Below are 19,214 nucleotides of genomic sequence, written 5' to 3'. Positions count from 1 at the left end.
GCATAGGTTGATTAGCCAGGGCCAGGGAACTGGGCTCAAATGGCTCCTTAGTGCCTTCTTCAAACTTCCACATGGAAATGAGGTGTTAATGGTGAGAAACTTCCTCCTTCTGTTTTAATAGATCTCTGCTGCTTGCGGAACTTGAGAAGGAAGAGAAAGAAAAGGACTGGTATTACGCCCAGCTTCAGAACCTGACTAAAAGAATTGATAGTCTTCCCCTTACTGAAAATGTAAGTACCTTCTGAGTGTTTGGTGAAGTGTCTCATGCTATAGTCTCTGTTTAGATGCTGTTTGTATTTTATTAGTTTGGTGGCATTCTCTACTATCACTTTATTTCCAAATTTTTTTCATTCAGTACGTAATGATAACTGAGCCTAAATAATGCATTTCATACAGAATTTTACACATCAAAATTCATACATGTCAGTATAAATGTCAGTGAAAAGACAGCAACATTAAGACGTCATTGTGACAAATTAATTGCATGTCAGTACACTTCCTTAACTCTCTTCTTCCCTGTTCTTTTATTTGATGGATTTTTCTAGTTTTGAGAATAATATTAGCATATGACAACGTGCACAAGAGCTGTTTTTTATAACAATCAGTAAAGTGATTCTATAGCAGGTGTTTGCTGTAAGCTTTTACCTTGGCACCTCCAAACTATTTATAGTCAAGTCACTGTTATCTGAGATAATAAAAATGTCTGATATCCCACATAATGCAAGATTTCCTGTTAGATGTCAGCAACATGGATGTATCTGCAGTGCATCCTTCACACATAGAGTTGGGAAGGTGTGGTTGAGAGAGTCACACCTGATAAAGGATCAGTCAACCTTCTGGAAATGGAAAGAGACAGCAGAAAGAAACACTTCTTCAGTGGGCAGAAGTAACACTGCGTCATGGCTGAGCTTAGCAGAGCACCAGAACCAAGGGAGAAGGCCTGAAAAAGATTTTGAGGAACTGCAACCCATTCTCAAAGCACTGTCAGCTGTTTCTGTGTCACTTTGTCATAGGTTTTTAAGTTGTCTCCTCTGTTCCATAGATAATGAATTCACTTAGCTACTCTTAGGATTAGAATGCATTACTTAACATCTACACTAAAGGTCTTTTGTGGCAATTTATATCCATTACTACTTAGGCCAGACACAGCAAAATGACAGTCCCATTTGGTCCTTGCAGATGATTGTCTTGTTTTGATTTTTCTGAATTGACCTTGGTGAAGTCTTCTGGAAAGACTGCTCTTGGAAACTCATTTATTTTCAGAGTGATTGTCCAAAGCCAGTGAAGAGCTTTGCTCCTGCCTTGAAATTTCTTTTAGTTCAAAAGTCCCTTAGGCTGTATTGCTGCTCTTGGGTTTAACACTTGTGCTCTTTCACCAGGGTAGTTAGAAATAATGTAAATAGCAGCTGTATGAATACCACCACTATGTGCAGTAGCTTAATACATCTGAATATTTTTGAAAATGCCAATTCAGATGGCACACATCACAGTTTTGTTGGTAGCAGCCAGATGTTCCTGTGAGCAATTATACTTTCTCAATGCTTATTTATTATATTTAGTCATTTGACAAAACTCAGGTATAGTCTGCTGGTTGAACATTGTTGTGTACTTGTTTCTCATAATGCAGTCATATTTTAAGAATGTATTACTATGTTTTGTTTGTTTATGAAATTTGTTGTAGAAAAGTAATAGTTCTGCCTTTTGTTCTGAGAAATACATTGGTTACATCAATGTTATTTGCTAAAATGCCTTCCCTGTACTCTTGTTTCAGTTCTCCTTGCAAACAGATATGACCAGAAGGCAGCTGGAGTACGAGGCTAGGCAAATCAGAGCTGCAATGGAGGAGCAACTGGGCACTTGTCAGGACATGGAGAAGCGAGCACAGGTAGAGTTTGTCTTTCACCATTAAAAGCAAGGGAAAAGGTTTTCCTGCATATTTATTAAATTATTGGTAATTGTACCTTTAAACTGTGTGTAAACACAGCACTTAGTTAGCCTTTCAAATATACAGCTAGGAATCAGGACATAGGAAATAATTACTCAGCAAAAAGTACCCTCATCTGCCTGTTGTAAATAATCCTTTTTATTCAGCAGATGCAAACAATTTATCCAAGAGAAAATACTTTTTAATGATAATTTCCTTACAATTTACTACCATTTTAGCTTTAGAAAAGCCAGTGTATTTGCAGCTGCTTAATTTTGCATCTTTTTGCTGGGTTTCTTCATGCTTCTATGTCTGGGATAAAATCCAGCTACTGTTCTTAATTTTCCTTAGCCAGAAAAGATGTATCACAAGATGTTCAAGTAGAATGTAATTCACATACTTATCTGGAAGTTGTTTGCTCTCACCAGGAGTTGTTTTGCGTTCATGATGAGGATATGTACATATCTAACGACATGGCCCACACATTTGGAAGTATAAATTAGAATGCAGTCATGTGCAAATCGTAAATTAAATAATCAGTTGGTTGCTGGTTATAAAAAAGAATCCTCCATAGTAGGAAAACAATTTGAATTATTTATTAGCATTTATTTCTAGACATACTGAGTAACCAACTTAGTAAGATTTAGGGTTTTTTGGTGAATGACGATAATCAGTTTTTTCAGTGCAAAGTCTTCTTAGGCTCTATCTCCCTCACTAGGTTGACTCAACACAAAATTTTGCTACATGAGAAGCATTTCTAATTTGGTTTTACATTTAAGGTAAAGCAGCTGTTCTAATTACAAGAGGTAATCAGTACAGTTGCTTTAAACTTTAAAGTGAGTAATCTAGTAGGACTTCTCCAAAAATTCCTACAGTTGGAAGTATTTAGCCAAAGAGATACCCTGCAGCTGTCGGGTTGTGTGTGCAGGGCCGTGCAGGGTTTGTCTGTGCTGATGTTCTCAGGCAGACACAGGTTCAGTGTGTTTGGGGAGTCGCTGGCTCTGATCTGGGAGCTGTAAGGCAGTTACCAAGGTTTATCAGCAGGGGTGATGCCCTCCACAGTTTCAGCTGTGCACTTTGTGTCAGCCTGTCCCAGGTGAAGATCCTGGACAGCAAAACTCCTGGGAAACTTCTACTGCTGTTAACAGGCTTAAGTGAGAGGAAGGTGAATTAAGCTAAATAGAAATAAGCTAAACAGGCTAGGCTGCTGATGGCAGCATTCTAAATGCAGTCAGGCAGGGATCAAAAGAAATTATTCAGACACGCAACTTGCTGTAGTTTTATCACTGTATGGAAGTTATCAAGCTGACCATGCATTTGTTTCTTCAGTGATTGTTGGGGGTTTTAAATTTGGTGGGGGGAAGAATGCTGCCAAGATGATGTTGAAACATTTTATGGGTTTCTGAATTAATGTTTGACATGGGGCCTGTCACAGCTGTTCCACTGTCTCTCTGTATGTGTGTAACACTTACACACTTGCAGAAATTACAGTGCCTATTGTGATTATATATAAACTATTGAATACAAAGTAACTACTTCTACATGTGCTTCTTGTGAATTTAACTGGTAATTCCCCTTTGTTTCATTCTGCCAAGGACCAGTGCCAAAAATGTGTAGAAGCTCACTGATGTACAAATACCTAAGAGCAATTTCTACGTTGTTTCACTGTGATCTTTAAATTTGCAAAATGAAGCTTCTGTATTTGGCAAGGATATTCAACTTAGTAGTTTTACCATTTTCTTTCCGCTCCATATTTTCTTTCCACCCAAATTGATAGGGATATATAATACTATGCAAAATGTAGGCTGAAGGGAGGGAATATTTCAGCTACATTAAGACTGGCATTGCAGACATCTCTGAATTGAGTCCCAGAGATTATTCTGTGAGGGAGCTGGTAACCTGCAGTTGCCCAGGTAGTCACTGCACTTTTCTGTGGCTGCCCTTTCTCGTGAGCCTTGAAACGATGGCTTTCTCCCATTTTTAGTGTGGCATGATTTGGCTTTGTTTCCTTCTGAAGCAACTTAACTTACAGCAGCTCACTTTTGGTGTCTTCTATGAAAATTGCTCACAAGTACTTGCCCAGCAGTTGTTCAGAAAGATGAAAAAGAAGGTTGTTGGCAGTTTATTTCAGCTAGTTTAATGATTTATACTAATTTGTAAACTTGTAACTATTCTCTGATGCCAGTAATTTCAAATAGTGGTGCTTACTTGAAAAAAAGGAAAAAAGCATTCTTAACAATGTTTTATTTTTACTTTTTTTATTTGTTCAGAGGTTGCTACTGTAGCAACCAATAGTTGGCAAGTAGCCAATATATTTAGTTATAAGTAGAAGCAAACTTAATTTCTGTAAGATATATTTTAAAATACTTCAATTCTAAGACTGAATTCATGTTCACATAGAATTTAGTTTTCAAGCCAGAACAAAAAGGATCTAATTTTTTTGAGGTTAAGAGTTCCTTAAAATCTTATGTTAAATTACCATTCTTATAAGAATTTATCCCAAGATCTCTAAAAGTTTGCTAAAACAGCAGAACACTAAAGATACAAGAAAATTTAGATCCCGGAGTTTCACACAGATAAACATTTCAGCACTGTTATATTTATATGGTGATCTTGTATATATGCCAAGCCATTAATGCATTTGTCTATTATATATGTTTATTTTGGAAAAAAACCCCAACCAAACAAAAAAGGCAGACAACATTTTAAAAACAAAATGTTATTCCCTGTTTTTACTTTTTATATAGTGATTATTTTTCTCTCACTGTGAGTGTGGAGGAATTTTATTTTTGCTTTGTTAGACATGTTACTGGGGCAGTGAAAACCAAATCATGTGTAACTTCAAATGTAAAGTTACTTCCTGCAACTATTTTATGTTTATAAAAATTACAAGTAAATACAATAATAAATGGGAATGTAGTATGAACAAATAGAAATCAAAGGTGGTATTTCTCAGGTTGATTCTAAAGTTAAAAACATTGTTGCTTGTTCCATTGTTTTGCCCATTTGCCATTAGGCTTCACCCCTTTTTGGCAAGAAATGCATCCCTTTTTTCTGTTCTGCAGTTTTTGGCACAAAGTACAGTCCTGGTTAGTGGAACTCCCCAGTTTCCCTGTACTAGAAAAAAGTTAATTAGAAGTATGATCTGGTGTTTAAATCTCTGGATTGAAATTGGAAAGGGTGGATAGAATTCCTGTCCCTTTGGAGGACTCAGTAATACTTGGCAAATCATGCAGTAGTTAATTGGTTTCATCTGCACAATATTTTTTTCCTGTGTTTAGGTGCATATATAAAGATACTCAGATATTCTCGATGTCCTTTATTGGCTACATTGCTGGTTACACAAAAAGAAACTTGATTTATGGGAAATTTTGGGGAGACCTGTGTCTTTTGAGTGCTTGAAAGGGGATCTGTAAGAAACTTATTAGCAGGGAATAGTGATAGGAGAAGAGATAATGGCTTAAAATGAATGGAGAGTTGATTCATATTAGATGCAAGATAGAAATATTCTACGGTGGGAGTGGTGAAACACTGGAAAAGGTTGCCAAGGGGCAGCAGGGGCCCCATCCCGGAAACATTCAAGGTCAGACAGGGCTTTCAGCAACATGATTTACTTGAAGATGTTCCTGTCCTTGGCAGAGAGTTTTGAGTGGATGACCTTCCAAGGTCCCTTCCAACCCTGACTACTCTATAATTCTATGAAATTCAAGTCATTATTAAGGACAATGAGAGATGTATTTTGTCAGTCATGCATCATGTCACCAATATAGATATTCCCAGAAATATTTTTCCATTATCTTTCTAATACTTAAAAATTTCTTGAACTAGGAGCAAAGGGTGGGATAAATTATCTGTTTGCCTCTGTGCTGAAGCTTTTATGTATTTTCCAATTCTTTGCTTTACAAAATCAAATCCAATGTATAGCTTAAAGTTATACCTTTCTAGCTCTGCTGAATGTTGATGCTTATGGTGTTTTCCCCTCATCTGCTTCTGATGTCTGTTTCAGTAATTCATATTTTGTGGTTACATTTTATTTTTCTAAATTTTCTAGATAGCATTGTGTTTCTATTGCATGTGCATCTTCTGGCATTAGCACCTTTTGAAAGTTCATCTTATTTCCATTTGCAGATTATAAACATGTCAAATAAGGTTGGTTATAATGCTGATCTTTGCAGTGTCTGCTAGATTGCTTTTCTAGTATAGCACTGTAAATGTTAATCAAATAAAGGCATTAGAATTTTTTTCAACAATATGTCTATTTTATCAATCTATCCATGGCACCAAAAAAAAAATACTGTTTAATCAGTTTGGTCTTCTGCCCACATTTAAAGTCAAATTATGGGAATTTATTAAATTATCAAGGTTATACACTGACTGTTTTACAGACTGATAATGCATCCTGTTCTTCACTACAATTTGTGTAGAGTACATGTATCCTATTACATTTGGAGTCTCTTAACATTCCCTGTTCTTACCACAAAATGGGTGCAGTGGGAAATGTGTAGCAATATGCCCGTAAAAGACTGATTCAGAGATGTCTGTAAAATCTCAGATAAACCAAAGAAGCAGTATGTAGATTTTTTTATATATAGATATATATACTTAGCCTGTTAAATTTTTTGAGATTTGTAGGAGCAGAGAATCATCCAAGGTTGGGCATAAGCAAAATTCTCAAATCAGTATAGCAACTGAATGTAATAAAAATCTGTCAGGGTCTCGTACCTTCCAAGACTCTCTGCAAATAAAAATATCTCTGAGATCACTAAAAGGGAAGTAAAATTCTGATACTAGAGGTGAAAGTAAAGTAATTTGCCAAAGATCTGCATAAAATGTCAGTTTCAGAAACAGGAATATTGTACAAGTTAAGAGGAGCATTTTTAAATACCTAAATTTGTTCTGTGTGACAACCTATTACATCCAAATGAGTATTCAATGTTATTAGAACCCCAACTATTCCCATGCTTGTTTTCATTACAAAGAACGCGTGAATTACTGCATGTAGTACCTCTGCTTGTACCTACTAAAGTAGGTTTTTTTGTAGTCAGCAGTATTTGCCAAGAACTTTTCATGCTGTCATTCTGTACAGTAAGTAAAAGGAGTTTTTGAACAAAATTAAATGTGAAAATCCATTCATTTCAGGCAAGAGTGGCCAGAATTCAACAAATCGAGAAGGACATTCTTCGTATACGTCAGCTCCTGCAATCACAAGCAGCTGAAGCGGAGGTTAGTGAGCAATAACTTGCCTTTTTTTATTGTGGCATGTGTTTTTTCTCTAAAAAACCCAAAATTTTGTAATAAAGTGGTAGGCAGGATTATTCCCATCAGCTGTTGATGTCACAATCAGGTAGTCAATATTCTTGGACTGTTACTTGCTCTGTTTCTAATGAACTGAGGATGGAATACTTGGATTAGTACTCGTACTACTGTGGAGCTTCTATCCACAGTAGTATGAGGACTGTAAGTTAAAAGTTTAGCTTGAAATTTCACTGAAAATGTCAATATGCAATGTGCTTATTGAGGCTGAGTCCTGGTTTTAGAAATAATTAAAACAATCAGTTGTATATGCCTTTGTAATTATGAATCTGTGATAAGCACCTTCATGGTTTGTTTGTCTTTTGAAGGAAATAAAATGTAAAAAAAGGATGAATAGAGCTTCTGTCAGACTTCATTATAGAAGCCTGGTATATTTTAGTGTTTAAGTACAGGGCTCTGTATTAAGAAATGCAGGATGTTTCCTGTAAATTACAAAGTCCATAGCAGTAATTGCCATTAGCAAGAACTGCTGTCATGGAAATTCACTTAGAATGTCAACTCCATTTCTTGTACTGGTAAATTAAATTGTGTGTTTGACATGAATATTTTATGACTTGCCCTCACCCAAAATAACTACAGAAAAAGCTCAGAGCATCATTTGGATCACTAAAGGATGTATATTTTTCCATTTTGTAAATGGAAATTTTCCACTTGTTTCATAGTTCCATGATTGGAGGGAAATAAATTCTTATAAGTGATGCAGACCGTAGTGTGTGAAATTAAAGTTGCCTGGGCTATTGATATCAGTCAGTCCGGGTGTTTATAGATATTGACAAGATCTCCCTGAGCCTTGTTTTTCTCCAGCTGAACAGGCTCAGTTCTCTGAGCCTGTCTGTGTGTGAGAGATGCTCAGGACCCTTAAGGACTGCTGAACCCTGCAGAGGACTTGTTTCAGTGAATCAATCATAAATCCAGCTTTATTGTGCTGGGCAGACCTGAACAGGACTTTGGATGCTGAGGGGAGAGGAAGGGCCACCTCCCTGGCCCTGCTGGCAATATGCCCCTCCCTGCAGCAGAGGACAGTGTTGGAATTTTTGCCACAAGGCCTTTGAAAGGATGGCGCAGCAGGACCTCCAGGTGCTTCCCAGTTGGACATCTCCGGCCTGTGCTGGTGCCTGGGGTTGTTCCCTCACAGATGCAGGACATTGTACTCCCCTTCTTGAGCAGCTTGAGCTTCCCCTCAGCCCATTCTAGCCACCCATCCAGGCCCCTTTGGAAGGCAGCTGAATGCTGTGCTGTATCAGTTTCTCCAGCTTGAGGAGAGTGCACCGTGTCCCAGCATGCAGATGTTGGACAGTATTGGACTCAGTTTGCTTCCAGCTGTACTTTGTGCTACTGATTGCACCCTCCTGATTGCTAGCTATTCCAGCAGTTTTCAGTCCACATGCCTGTCCCTCACCTCCTGCTTGCTCCCTGAGCAGCAGTGCATGGACGTGCCAGAGAGCAGCACCCGGCCGTGCCCATTGCCCAGCACAGGCCTGGGAGTGTTCCCAGCAAGGCAGCTGTGCTGCATGTTGTTCTTCCTTGCGTGCCTGTGCTCAAGGACATGCCCTTATCTCAGCTGTGTGCATTGCCCTTGTGTTCCCACCAGCCAGGGCTCCTGCTTGCCAGCCCTACCTTCTGTCCCCTGTTATTTCTAGTGTAATGCGCTCACTGCCTGGTTGACCACCCTCTCAGCAGATACTTTTGCCCCATATAGCCAGACAGAGTGTTTATCTTTTACTCTGGTTAAAAAAGAAAGACAGTTTTTTGAACTTGAACTCAGAGACTCAAACAGCATTGAGATGCAACTATAGAAAAAAGGTTTTGTCATAGTTTTTCACTCCTGCCAAATTATTTGGCTGCCTCATACACTAAAGGTCTGATATATTGAAATTTTTGCATGATGTGTCTTATCTGGGAAATGTTTGGGTATCAGGTAGCATAGTTCATGTTTTAGGACAGACTTACCAGCATGCTGATGGTGGTAAAGGAGGCAGTCGCTAGACAGACCCTAATACTTTACAGTGTGTTTTAGTCATTTCTGAGTGATGACCATCTCCTACAGAGAACAGCTAGATCTGAAATTGTCTGGTGGTGCAGTAACACTGCAAAGTCCATATAACTGAAAAATACAAACATGAGACATTTTTTATATTTTTATCCAGTGCCTGATACTGAGCAAGTATATTTTTTTAAAGAAGAAGTCTATACAGTAGTGGGAAAAAGCTGGAAAATTCTTTTAACCTTAGCACAATATGTTTGATCCCTGTATTTGTGGTTAATGCTTAGTTTTGTACCGTTCAGTGCTTAGTACCAATGCTAGAGATTAGCACAGACTTGTGTTAACTCCCTACATCTGTGACTAATAAGTTATGTTCCAGCTAATGCTTCCTTATTTACTTATATCAGTAATTATTATGTATTAGCTGATACATTAGTTTTGAGAACAAGGATTGTGTGTGACAGCAAAGAATGATAAGAGAAGTACACTATGGCATGATCACATATTTGAGATACTCTCAAGGAGAAAAGATTCATCAGAAGGTCTGAACTGTACCCAGATAAGTCCATGAAAATAATTAGAATATATGCATGTATTCAGGAAATGTGATGAATATGTATTTGTTTCTGGAATATACGCTGGTCTGTTAGTCTGTTACTGAGCATGCTCTGAGCAGAATTCCCCATGCATTCAGCACTGGTAATAAAGAAATATTGGCTTTCTGAGCTGGTAAATTGGTTGGAGAGTTTATTTCCTGGTTTTTGGTGCCAGTAACCAAATTGAATGTGCTCCTTCTGTTATAAAGATCTGGTAACAATAATAAATATCACGGCTTGTCTGCTGATACAGTAGGCCCTGTAGTGATGCCAGTCACTGTGGAGCCCAAGTGCAATATATCTTGAAGAGTAAGACCAAATATAATGCTGTGGCATAAAATCAGCTTTTGGGAACCAATGAGCAGAGAAAATTCTCACACACATTTTATCACATTTTTAGGGTTTGGCAAATTGCTAAGTCTCATGAATGATTGTAGAAAAATTATTCTAGACGTGTCCAGAAAGAATTTTCAGCTCTTGGGTACAATATGAAATTATTTAAAAGGAAAAAGGAAATTTTTGGCAGTAGTTGTACAAGCCCTTCTTTCATAATATCTGTAACTTGAAAATACTTCCATTAGGCAGTGTTGCTGTACATAAAATATAGAGGATTTTTTTCTTCCTGAAATTATGCTCAGCAGGTTTTATACTGTGATGGACATGAGCATTCTCAATCATTTTTCTCACAAGACTTTCTTTTGTCTTCGAATCAACCATAGTAAAATTATTTCTTACAGTTTCATTTGTTGCATTTTCCATTTTCTCATATATCTCTTATTTATACATGTATGTCTATTGTGTTTAATATGGAGTAATGGCAATTCCTAATGAATATATGTGTCAGCATCTCAGGTTTACAAAGCGTTAGGTAAAATTATTTGTAATTGGGTTTCTTAGCAGAAATAGTCAAGGTCTACTGTGCTAGCTAGAGTTTATAATTTTTACTAATAAATACATGGAAATTAATAACTGATAATTATAATTCTCGTTGACATCAGAAGCATTTAGAGCACTGCGGCAAATGCAATGGAAGGAGTAGCTCCATGTCCCTGTAATCAGCACATGCAGTCTCCCACAATTTTGCTGCAAGAGCAAACAGGAGAACTCTGTCAAACTGACTTTTATGGTCTGATGCCAAAATTCAGCAATGGCAGGGGTTACAGAGCCACCTTAGGCCTCCTCAAAAGTAATTTTTCAAAACAGGTTAACCCAGGGGACCTGTGTGCCATTCTCTGGCAGCTGTGCCTCACGTAGGGTTTAGAGAGCCTGCTGCTGTTCACATGCTGTTCTTTGCTGATGTGGTTGGTGGCTTCTGTATTTTCTTCCACAGGTCCTGTGTTCAGCGTTAAAAGGCACCATGAAGGAGGGACATACTTTCTTTCAGTGGTTATATTGCCTTTCTAACCATTAATCTGCAGTCTGTCAGATGAATATTAATTCATTTACAGTAAAACTGTATCTATACAAAAATATATTTACATTATCCATCTGCATGGATATGTGCTATGTTATAAATAAATATGTTTAAACATGTTATACATTATAATAATATAGTACATATACTCTATTTTCAACTAATAACCTGCTTTCTGCTGCCTGTGTTGTTATTAACTCCTTTGTGCCAATCTGCATTAAGAGAACAGTTCACTTCAAATGACTTCAGTGGCTGAAGTGGTAGGGAGTCTTCACTAAGAATTCACAGATTTGATGTTCAAGTCCAGCTGATAACTCATGTGACAGTAATGGGTTTGTACATTGTGAGCACATTCTGCATTTCAAATCTGATAAACCCTGCTAGTAACTGTTAAAAATTGCCTTGCAAATTAATTTGTGTGTTTACTACATTTTGTATTGGCGTATTCTTGAGAGTGCTTAGGGGAAATGGGAAAGCATCTCATTCTTAAATAGCTTGTAGAAAACAAATGTTTGTTAGTAGAAGCAGAAAGTGTTAAAGGAGAGCAGAAACTTTTCTTGTCAGGGAATGAAATATCTCTGTGTCTGTGCTGTGGATGCAGCAGAACTATTTAATAGATACACTCCATTTTCACCACCCTGTCCCAACCCCCAGGAGTGTTCTTGGAAGAGGAGTAGTACTCCCTCTCAGGTGACCCAGTGGATCAGAGCCCTGCTAATGAACCGTTCAGATTTTCACCTCTATTACTGGCAAGTCCAGTACAACTTTCTTCGTGCTTTGCAGTCATTAAGTGACTGGAAAAATCTGTCTTGATTTTGTCAAACTCATAATTACATTTTATTCAAGATTGAAGTGTGTTGTGAGAGAAGAATTCAGCATTATACTGAATTCGCCTCATGTACAGCAAGGCCTGATCTTGACTGAGTGCCACACTCTTGTACTGAGAACCACAATTTCTTCAGTTACTATATGAGCATCAATAGCAGTTTCATTTTATACACAGTGACAGAGAGGGTGAAAAATTATATCAGATTTTAGAAAGAAGTAACACTATATGTGCTAAAATACTTTGAGATTTGCTTTGTGGCTTACTTATTTTCTGTAAGTGAAGGTATAATGTCAAGGAATTTTTAACCTATAGTTGTTTCCAATTTCCTCACATTACTAGTTTGTATAATAGCCTTTTTTACATACCTTATTCATTTAGTTAAACTATATTTACACTTTTAAATTTTTCTCTAAATTAATTACTTCACATGCTGATTAGTGATTTCTGAAACTCTGCTTAATGTTAAGTGAGACTCCTCTGTCTTAGATGAACAAAACTGAGTTATTTATGCCGTGATACTGTATGAATTTAATTACTGAGAGTATCCAAAGATGTTTCAGGGTGTGCACATTGAAGAGAGGTATTGCTAAAAGTCAGAGATAAATATCCTTAAAGCAAGATGAGGCAGACTGTGCCATGCTAGGCTCTGCAGCTCAAAAACATTGCAGAGCCACATAGAAACTGGATGACATATACCATATGTGGCTAAACAAATTAATTAAGATTGTGTTGTCTGTTAGGTAGTATCCTTTCAGTATGTGAAATGAAGCTTGGCAACAAAAGCAATACTTAAAAAATAATATTGCATTCAACTCCAAACTTCAGCCATTTCCATGGATTATTCATGTCTTTCTGAAAATCTGAAATGTTTTAAACCTATTAATAGATGATGTTTGATACTTCACATATTCCATAACTGCTCATTTAAATGCCTATCAGCATCAGGAAGACCAATTTAGTTTTTATGTAGATGTGTATAAATCAGTTTTCCTAAAGGAACTGAAACCTCTCTGTACCAGCTTGCCATGTCAGTTAAATTTATTTTGGCAAAATTTTAGATGGATCAGTATCAGGCTGTATAAATTTCTTTTCTGTCAAAGTGGTAATTCCTGCACTGTTTGTCCTTGACATTTAGAAATATTCTTATAGTAGAGATATCCTTCTGTTCAAGCAGAAATTACTCATCTTTGAACGTGAAGCTTAATTGAACAGTGCTGGCCATGGTCCCCAGTAAAAGCAGGGATCACGTGTCCAGCAGAGCAGACAGTTGTTTGCTCCAATTCTGTTACATTTCTGATAGGGATGTGAGCACAGCTGGTGGAAAATGGTGCTGCTGTGTGTCACAGCAGATCCTTTGTCTTGCAGGGCTGTAATCCTCAGAGGAAATGGTTCTCTTTCATCTCGCAGTTTTTGAAGGCGCTTAGTCTCGGCTGTTAATTTCTGAGGCTCAGGGTTATGAAATGCAAAGTGCTGCTCAGTGGCTTTCTGAGGATGCAGTATTGATGTGCTCACAGCCAGGGAAGCTTTGAATGGTAAATTGTACCTCATTTCTGTTTGTAATTTCATAAACTCTTGTATTAACAGAGAGCACCTCAAAGCAAGCATGAGGCAGGTTCCCATGATACAGAGAGGCAGAATGAAGGTCAAGGAGCAGCAGAAATCAGTGTGGCAACCAGCAGTACTGGTCAGGTAAGTAGAGTATTTTCCTTGTTTTAATATAATTAAATATTTGAGATGTATAATGCTTACATGCTGGTATTTAACTTAGTGTGTTTGCATGCCTACTCATTTTAAAAAAAAGTATATTTTTCTTCTTTCCATCTATGTCTGGGAAATTTATTGTATTTACTGTAAGGAAGTGTTTGAATAAAGGGACATATAAATATTCAGTAATGCAGGGAGCATTTTTCTTTTGTTTAAATGATTAATGAGCCTAATGGTGTGAAAGAGATGGCAAGAGTGACTACAGGAAATGTATTTCATTGTAGGTGAATGGTAATATGAAAAGTGCTAGTAAATTATGGAAAATTGTTCAAATTTTCATTTTAGAAACTACCACTAAGATGCTGGTGAATTTTAAAAAAAGAAGAAAAGCAAATGACAGGTTTATTATTAATGTTTCTTCAATACTGTATTATCTAAAGCTTTGAAACTGAAGTATCAATGAGGTAATCTCCTGAAAGTTGGCTGAAGGGTTATTTAAATGCTACTAAATAATCTTCCATTGCTGTTTCTCCTTTTATTACTGAAATACATTAGTGGAATATTTTGAGGTATACATTAAATTCTTTACTTTTCCTTTAAAATCAATATTTATTACTACTCTCTTTGGCTAAAAATACTTTCATTTGTTTACCATGATTATTTTCTTTCATGATTTCCAACTGTAGCTTAGACATTGCCACTAGTAATTTGGGTTTTTAAAACTTCACACTACAGATTTAATAGTTGAATTGATATACAGGATGTTTTTGTTACTCCAGGGAAGTAAAATTACTTCAATATTTCTGAAAGTGTCTTGTAGAAGATTTATCAGTAAGACTTGTGGTTCGGCTTGAATATTTCTCTTGATTAAACGTTAAGCACAGCCCATAATTTTGCTTTTGAAATACATTTGATCACCATTTGGAATTAAATTCTATCATCCATATCTTATTGTGGTTCTGACTCTTAATTCTTATGACAGCTTTATTGTGTGGGAAGAAAATAGTTCACTGCTGCTTTTGGGATGAAAGCATAATGTACTTAAATAATTGATGCATTGTTGCTCTATCATCCATCTTCAGAGAATGAATTAGGAGTTTTTTCTGGACAATGTATTTTACAGAGAAAGAAGGAAGAAGGGATTGACATGTCTTGGCAGACTTATGCAAATGGAAGATCCGATCATAATTCAGTTGAGGCCTTAATGTTGAGGATTTGTGCAATTTTGACCTTTGCCTTGTAAAAATATATAAAACATGGCTATTCCTTCCTCCTGGTGGGGGATAGAGCCAGGGCACTGTATCTGTTTTAAAACAGCCATCTGGGGATTATTTCCTTTCAGTGCAAGTCCAGACAGAGAAGGTTTAATGGATTGGACATGACATTTATTTCTGATAAACCAGCTGAGTATACTTAGAGCAATCACCATTCAGTGGAGTGAAAAAAAAAAAAAAGTTTTCACCAATTTATTTTGTTCTAATTGGTTTTGTAGTCAGTGTTAATTGAATCCAGGATTTTTCACTTTTCAAGTGTGTCCTTTTCAGCACCATCTTTCAGCTTTCTTTTCCATTGCACTCACTACTTTCCTGCTGAAGTAAAATTTTGTTTATAGCTTCATTTTGGAAGTTCTATAAAGGAATTTGTTGAGATTTTCTTGTTAAGAAAATACGTCACAAAACAGAGACAATTACTCAGCTGGCATGGTAAATAGCAAGGTAAAACAATGAGTGAAAGATAATGAAATATAAAAGCCAGAAACAAGATGATGTAGACAGGAAAAGATTTTGAAGGAGAAGGTCCTACACAGGAAGGGTCCATCTAACATTTCCTTGTCATTTCCCATTTTCTTGGATAAATGACTATTCACCTGACATTACTTCCTTGGCATTGGTCTTTACAAGCCAGTGAGAAATGTAGTTACACTTCAGCTGAGCAGGCAGCAGGCCCTGAGGGAATTGGTTACCTGAACTGAGGTTGCTTTTCTGTCTGCACCATGGTGAATTTTAATAGATAGTGCCCAAGACTTGTGTCATTTTTTACCTTTTTGCATGAAACAATCACACTGAGCTTAATGGATAATTTTGGTATGTGCATTATGTTGAACCTGTAATCCTCTGAATGTAGTCTGAGGAAATATGAAGGGACTGCAGGGTGTAAAATTCCGGGAATTCATTCCCATATACGTCACATATTCTATTGTGAAGTATATGGGAATATTTCCCATATACTTCACTATAGCACTGAACATTATTTAACTGAATTATGGAGAAAATGTAGTGTGATTTTCTTCCTATGCTTTTAAATTCTGATTTTTTTCCCTGTAGTCAACAGAGAAAATAAGTGTTTGCTTACATAGGAAATATAGAAGGGAATAAATGGTGTTAATATAAATAATTCCAGTTATACTCTTGTAGCATAAAATACTTCTGGAACATGTATTACATTTTCTGGATTCAAATATGTAAATGAAATGAGTAATAATGTAATGTGTTTAAATATTCCAATATAACTACATTCTTTTCTGTTTATACAAACACTTCTTTAAGTTACTCCTACCTTGTATTTACAAGTCTCTTTCAATTTCATGTTGAGCTGTTAAAATGTTGTGAACTGCAAAATTTTCCTTTCTTTATGGATCACATAGAAAAAACAGACATTATTTCAAAGTGTCTTCCATGGAATTTTCTTCAGTGTGTTACTTATTTTTACAGGAAAAAAATTATATCCGTTGATCCTCATAGTTTGAAAATGTTTTGCAAATTAGGCTAATAATTCCCTTAACTGATTTTAGCTTTTTTAGAAGATCAAATGAAAACAGGTGACTACCTCAGGAAAATAGTTATTGATACTAGAAGTGTTCTCTAAACACATATATCTTTAATTTCCCAGAGCAGATGGGAAGAGAGTGATATAGTAAGGGAAACATCACAGATAGAAAACAACAGCAAATAAAAAAGTAAGAATATTGAGTGGATAAAAAATCGCAGAAAAAGGAAAAATGTAAATACATGAAATTAATTAAAATAAGACAAAGATGCTAATAATTGAGTCTTGCTAATACAGGTAGGAGCATACCTAGATTCTAGGAAAATTACATCAAGTATTGTCAGCATTATTCAATAGTTTTTACTACACCACTTAGGCTTTGCTTTTGAAATAAACAAATTCAGGTAGAGTTATTCATTGCCCAGAGCAGTTTCTTCTTAATGGTGGGTTCTCAGATACTACTCCAGTGCACTACAAAATCTGACATAAAAGTGGAGTCTGTTTTTTTCACTCTGTCAAAGTTATTATTCAGTTTGTTCCAAAATCTACTTCTTCTTGGTGAAAATAGTAATTAAATCCATTCAGTTGAAAATACAGTTCTATTGGGACTGAATCTCAGGAAAAAAGGTTAATAAAACCAGGTTTAACAGTGACCTCTCTGTTGTGTCAGGGCAGAGAGGACCTGAGAGAAGCAGGTTGGCAGTTCATTGCTGTCGGCACAACTGCATCATCCAGTGCTGAAACTCAATGTTGTTCTGTCCCTCAGACTTTGTTTTATATGAGTTGTTGTTTAAATCTGTAGGGTTCTGCTGCTCGAGTGGACCATGAGACAGCCAGTGTTATGAGCTCTAGTAGTAACTATTCTGTTCCTCGCAGACTGACAAGTCATCTGGGTACCAAGGTAACCGAAGATTACAAACCACAGGTCGCTAATGCTACATTTTTACTAATACAATAACCTCATTGTTTCTGCCAGTAGTACTAATATTATCTGAACAGTCTTGTCCATACATAGTAATTTTTATTAAGTTAAAGTTTAGTATATTTTTTCAGCTTTGAAAATACGTGCACAGAAATCTTTTTTCTAACTTCTTGATGATGAGTTAAGAGTTGTTACAGTAAGGAACAAGCAATTCCTAAAAGCTACTGGGATATCAAAAAACCTTGTGATGTTGCTTTATAATTCATGATGAAAATTAACCTTTTTAAGAGCATTTCTTCAAATACTTTTGCAGAGTCCAAATCCACAAAACAGACACAGTTGCCAAGAAATTAAACAGACCAAATGAATTTATAGCCCTTCATAGCATCTGCAGATAGAAGACTGCACTAAAAAGTACATATGCAGCATGAAAAGAGAGGGGAAGAAAAGGGCAAACTCATGAGCCACTGATCTCATACTGCCTCTGGAATCAGCAGCTGTGTGGATACTGTGGGTGGTGTGCCAAGAACAGTTCTTTGGGATGGTGGGCCTATTAATTTTGCATAGTGTTAATGATTTTGGGCCTACAAACAGTGTTACAGTGTTGTAATTTCAGTCCTACGCTGTATGCACATCCTAAATGAAGTTGGTAACAGCTGTTTGTCTGCCAGTTTTCACTGCAAACTGTAGAACTCCACAAAGTTACAAACGGTGGGAAAGCCCTGAAGTCAGGAAGAGGAGTGAGTGTGGAAGGATACAGGCAAAGTCATAGGTTTAACTCTGGCGTAGGAGATTATTAATGCTTTAAAAGGGAAAATGGTAGAGATTCTAAATGGAGGAGTACATTTACAGGTGCAAAAAGAGATGAGTCTGTGGGCAGTCAGTGTAAACAAGAGAAACAAATAGATTTGTTTGTTTTTCCTATAATACAACTTGCATTACAGCTGCAACTTGGAGGCCTGATTTGGTGGCTTCTTCAGCTTTATTCTCTGGCAAAAACTTAGCCTTCCAAAGCCAAGTAACACTGTATTATAGCTGCCAGTTGAAACATTTGCAAAGAGATACACATAAAGCAAATTAAATTCACTGTCCTTTAAGAATCAAAGGCTTTGTTTAAATGCTACATTTGGGGTTTCCCAGACCAGGAAGACAGGATCTCCAAACTGGGATGCTAGACTGTCATAGAAGTCTATTTCAATGGGTTTTGCCATGCAACCATACATTTTAACAAACTCTTAAGATTTGTATTGCCTCAGCAACCCTGTAAGTGTTTAGAGAAGTCCATGTTATCAGACTCGCTGTTTAGTCTGCCTGCTGATGTTCTTTGGTTTTTTTTTTTTTGAAACTTGGTATGTGTATTAATCTTCAGGCACATTGGAATTGTCACTGAAGACACCAAATAAAATAATTCATTGACAGGGCAACCAGTGCAAATATCTAATTATTAGTAGGAAAATTTGTCTAATGGTTCCAAGTCTTATTTCTTCCTTATTTACTATATTCTAGAGAAATACACATGCTGCTACTTTATAATTTCCTTTGATAGTTTCTTTATGTGGTGCTTTGACTTTCAGTGTTCCCGTTTATCTTGGCTTTACAAGTTTGGAGTTTTTAGATAGTATCTAAGATCATCCTCTACAAGCTGTTATTCTGTTAAAAGTTGACTAGAAGAATCAAATGTATTTCTTGATTGAAAGCAGTTACTGAAGAGTGGGAGTACAAATAGTGCCTTGACCACAATATTACACAAAAGCCAAGGGAA

General features: G+C 36.6%; 1 protein-coding gene across 3 annotated transcripts in view; it reads left to right on the top strand.

The window, feature by feature from the left end:
* Window positions 1-19,214, top strand: part of APC (APC regulator of WNT signaling pathway) — a 97,464-nt gene that overhangs the window by 58,027 nt on the left and 20,223 nt on the right. The window contains exons 1-5 of one of the 3 annotated variants that reach the window (XM_064736714.1): window positions 126-230; window positions 1,772-1,885; window positions 7,064-7,147; window positions 13,645-13,749; window positions 17,333-17,431. In XM_064736714.1, the coding sequence (XP_064592784.1) occupies window positions 1,790-1,885; window positions 7,064-7,147; window positions 13,645-13,749; window positions 17,333-17,431 (384 nt within the window). In that variant the 5' untranslated portion in view covers window positions 126-230; window positions 1,772-1,789. Of the gene's footprint in view, window positions 1-125; window positions 231-1,771; window positions 1,886-7,063; window positions 7,148-13,644; window positions 13,750-17,332; window positions 17,456-19,214 lie in introns of those variants that run through there. The other 2 variants (XM_064736713.1, XM_064736715.1) reach the window with 2 other exon arrangements.

Source organism: Zonotrichia leucophrys, chromosome Z (genome assembly GCF_028769735.1).
Source record: "Zonotrichia leucophrys gambelii isolate GWCS_2022_RI chromosome Z, RI_Zleu_2.0, whole genome shotgun sequence".
Taxonomy (NCBI): domain Eukaryota; kingdom Metazoa; phylum Chordata; class Aves; order Passeriformes; family Passerellidae; genus Zonotrichia; species Zonotrichia leucophrys.
The sequence above is the reverse complement of the archived record's forward strand: the minus strand, read 5'-3'. Positions and strand labels throughout refer to the sequence as shown.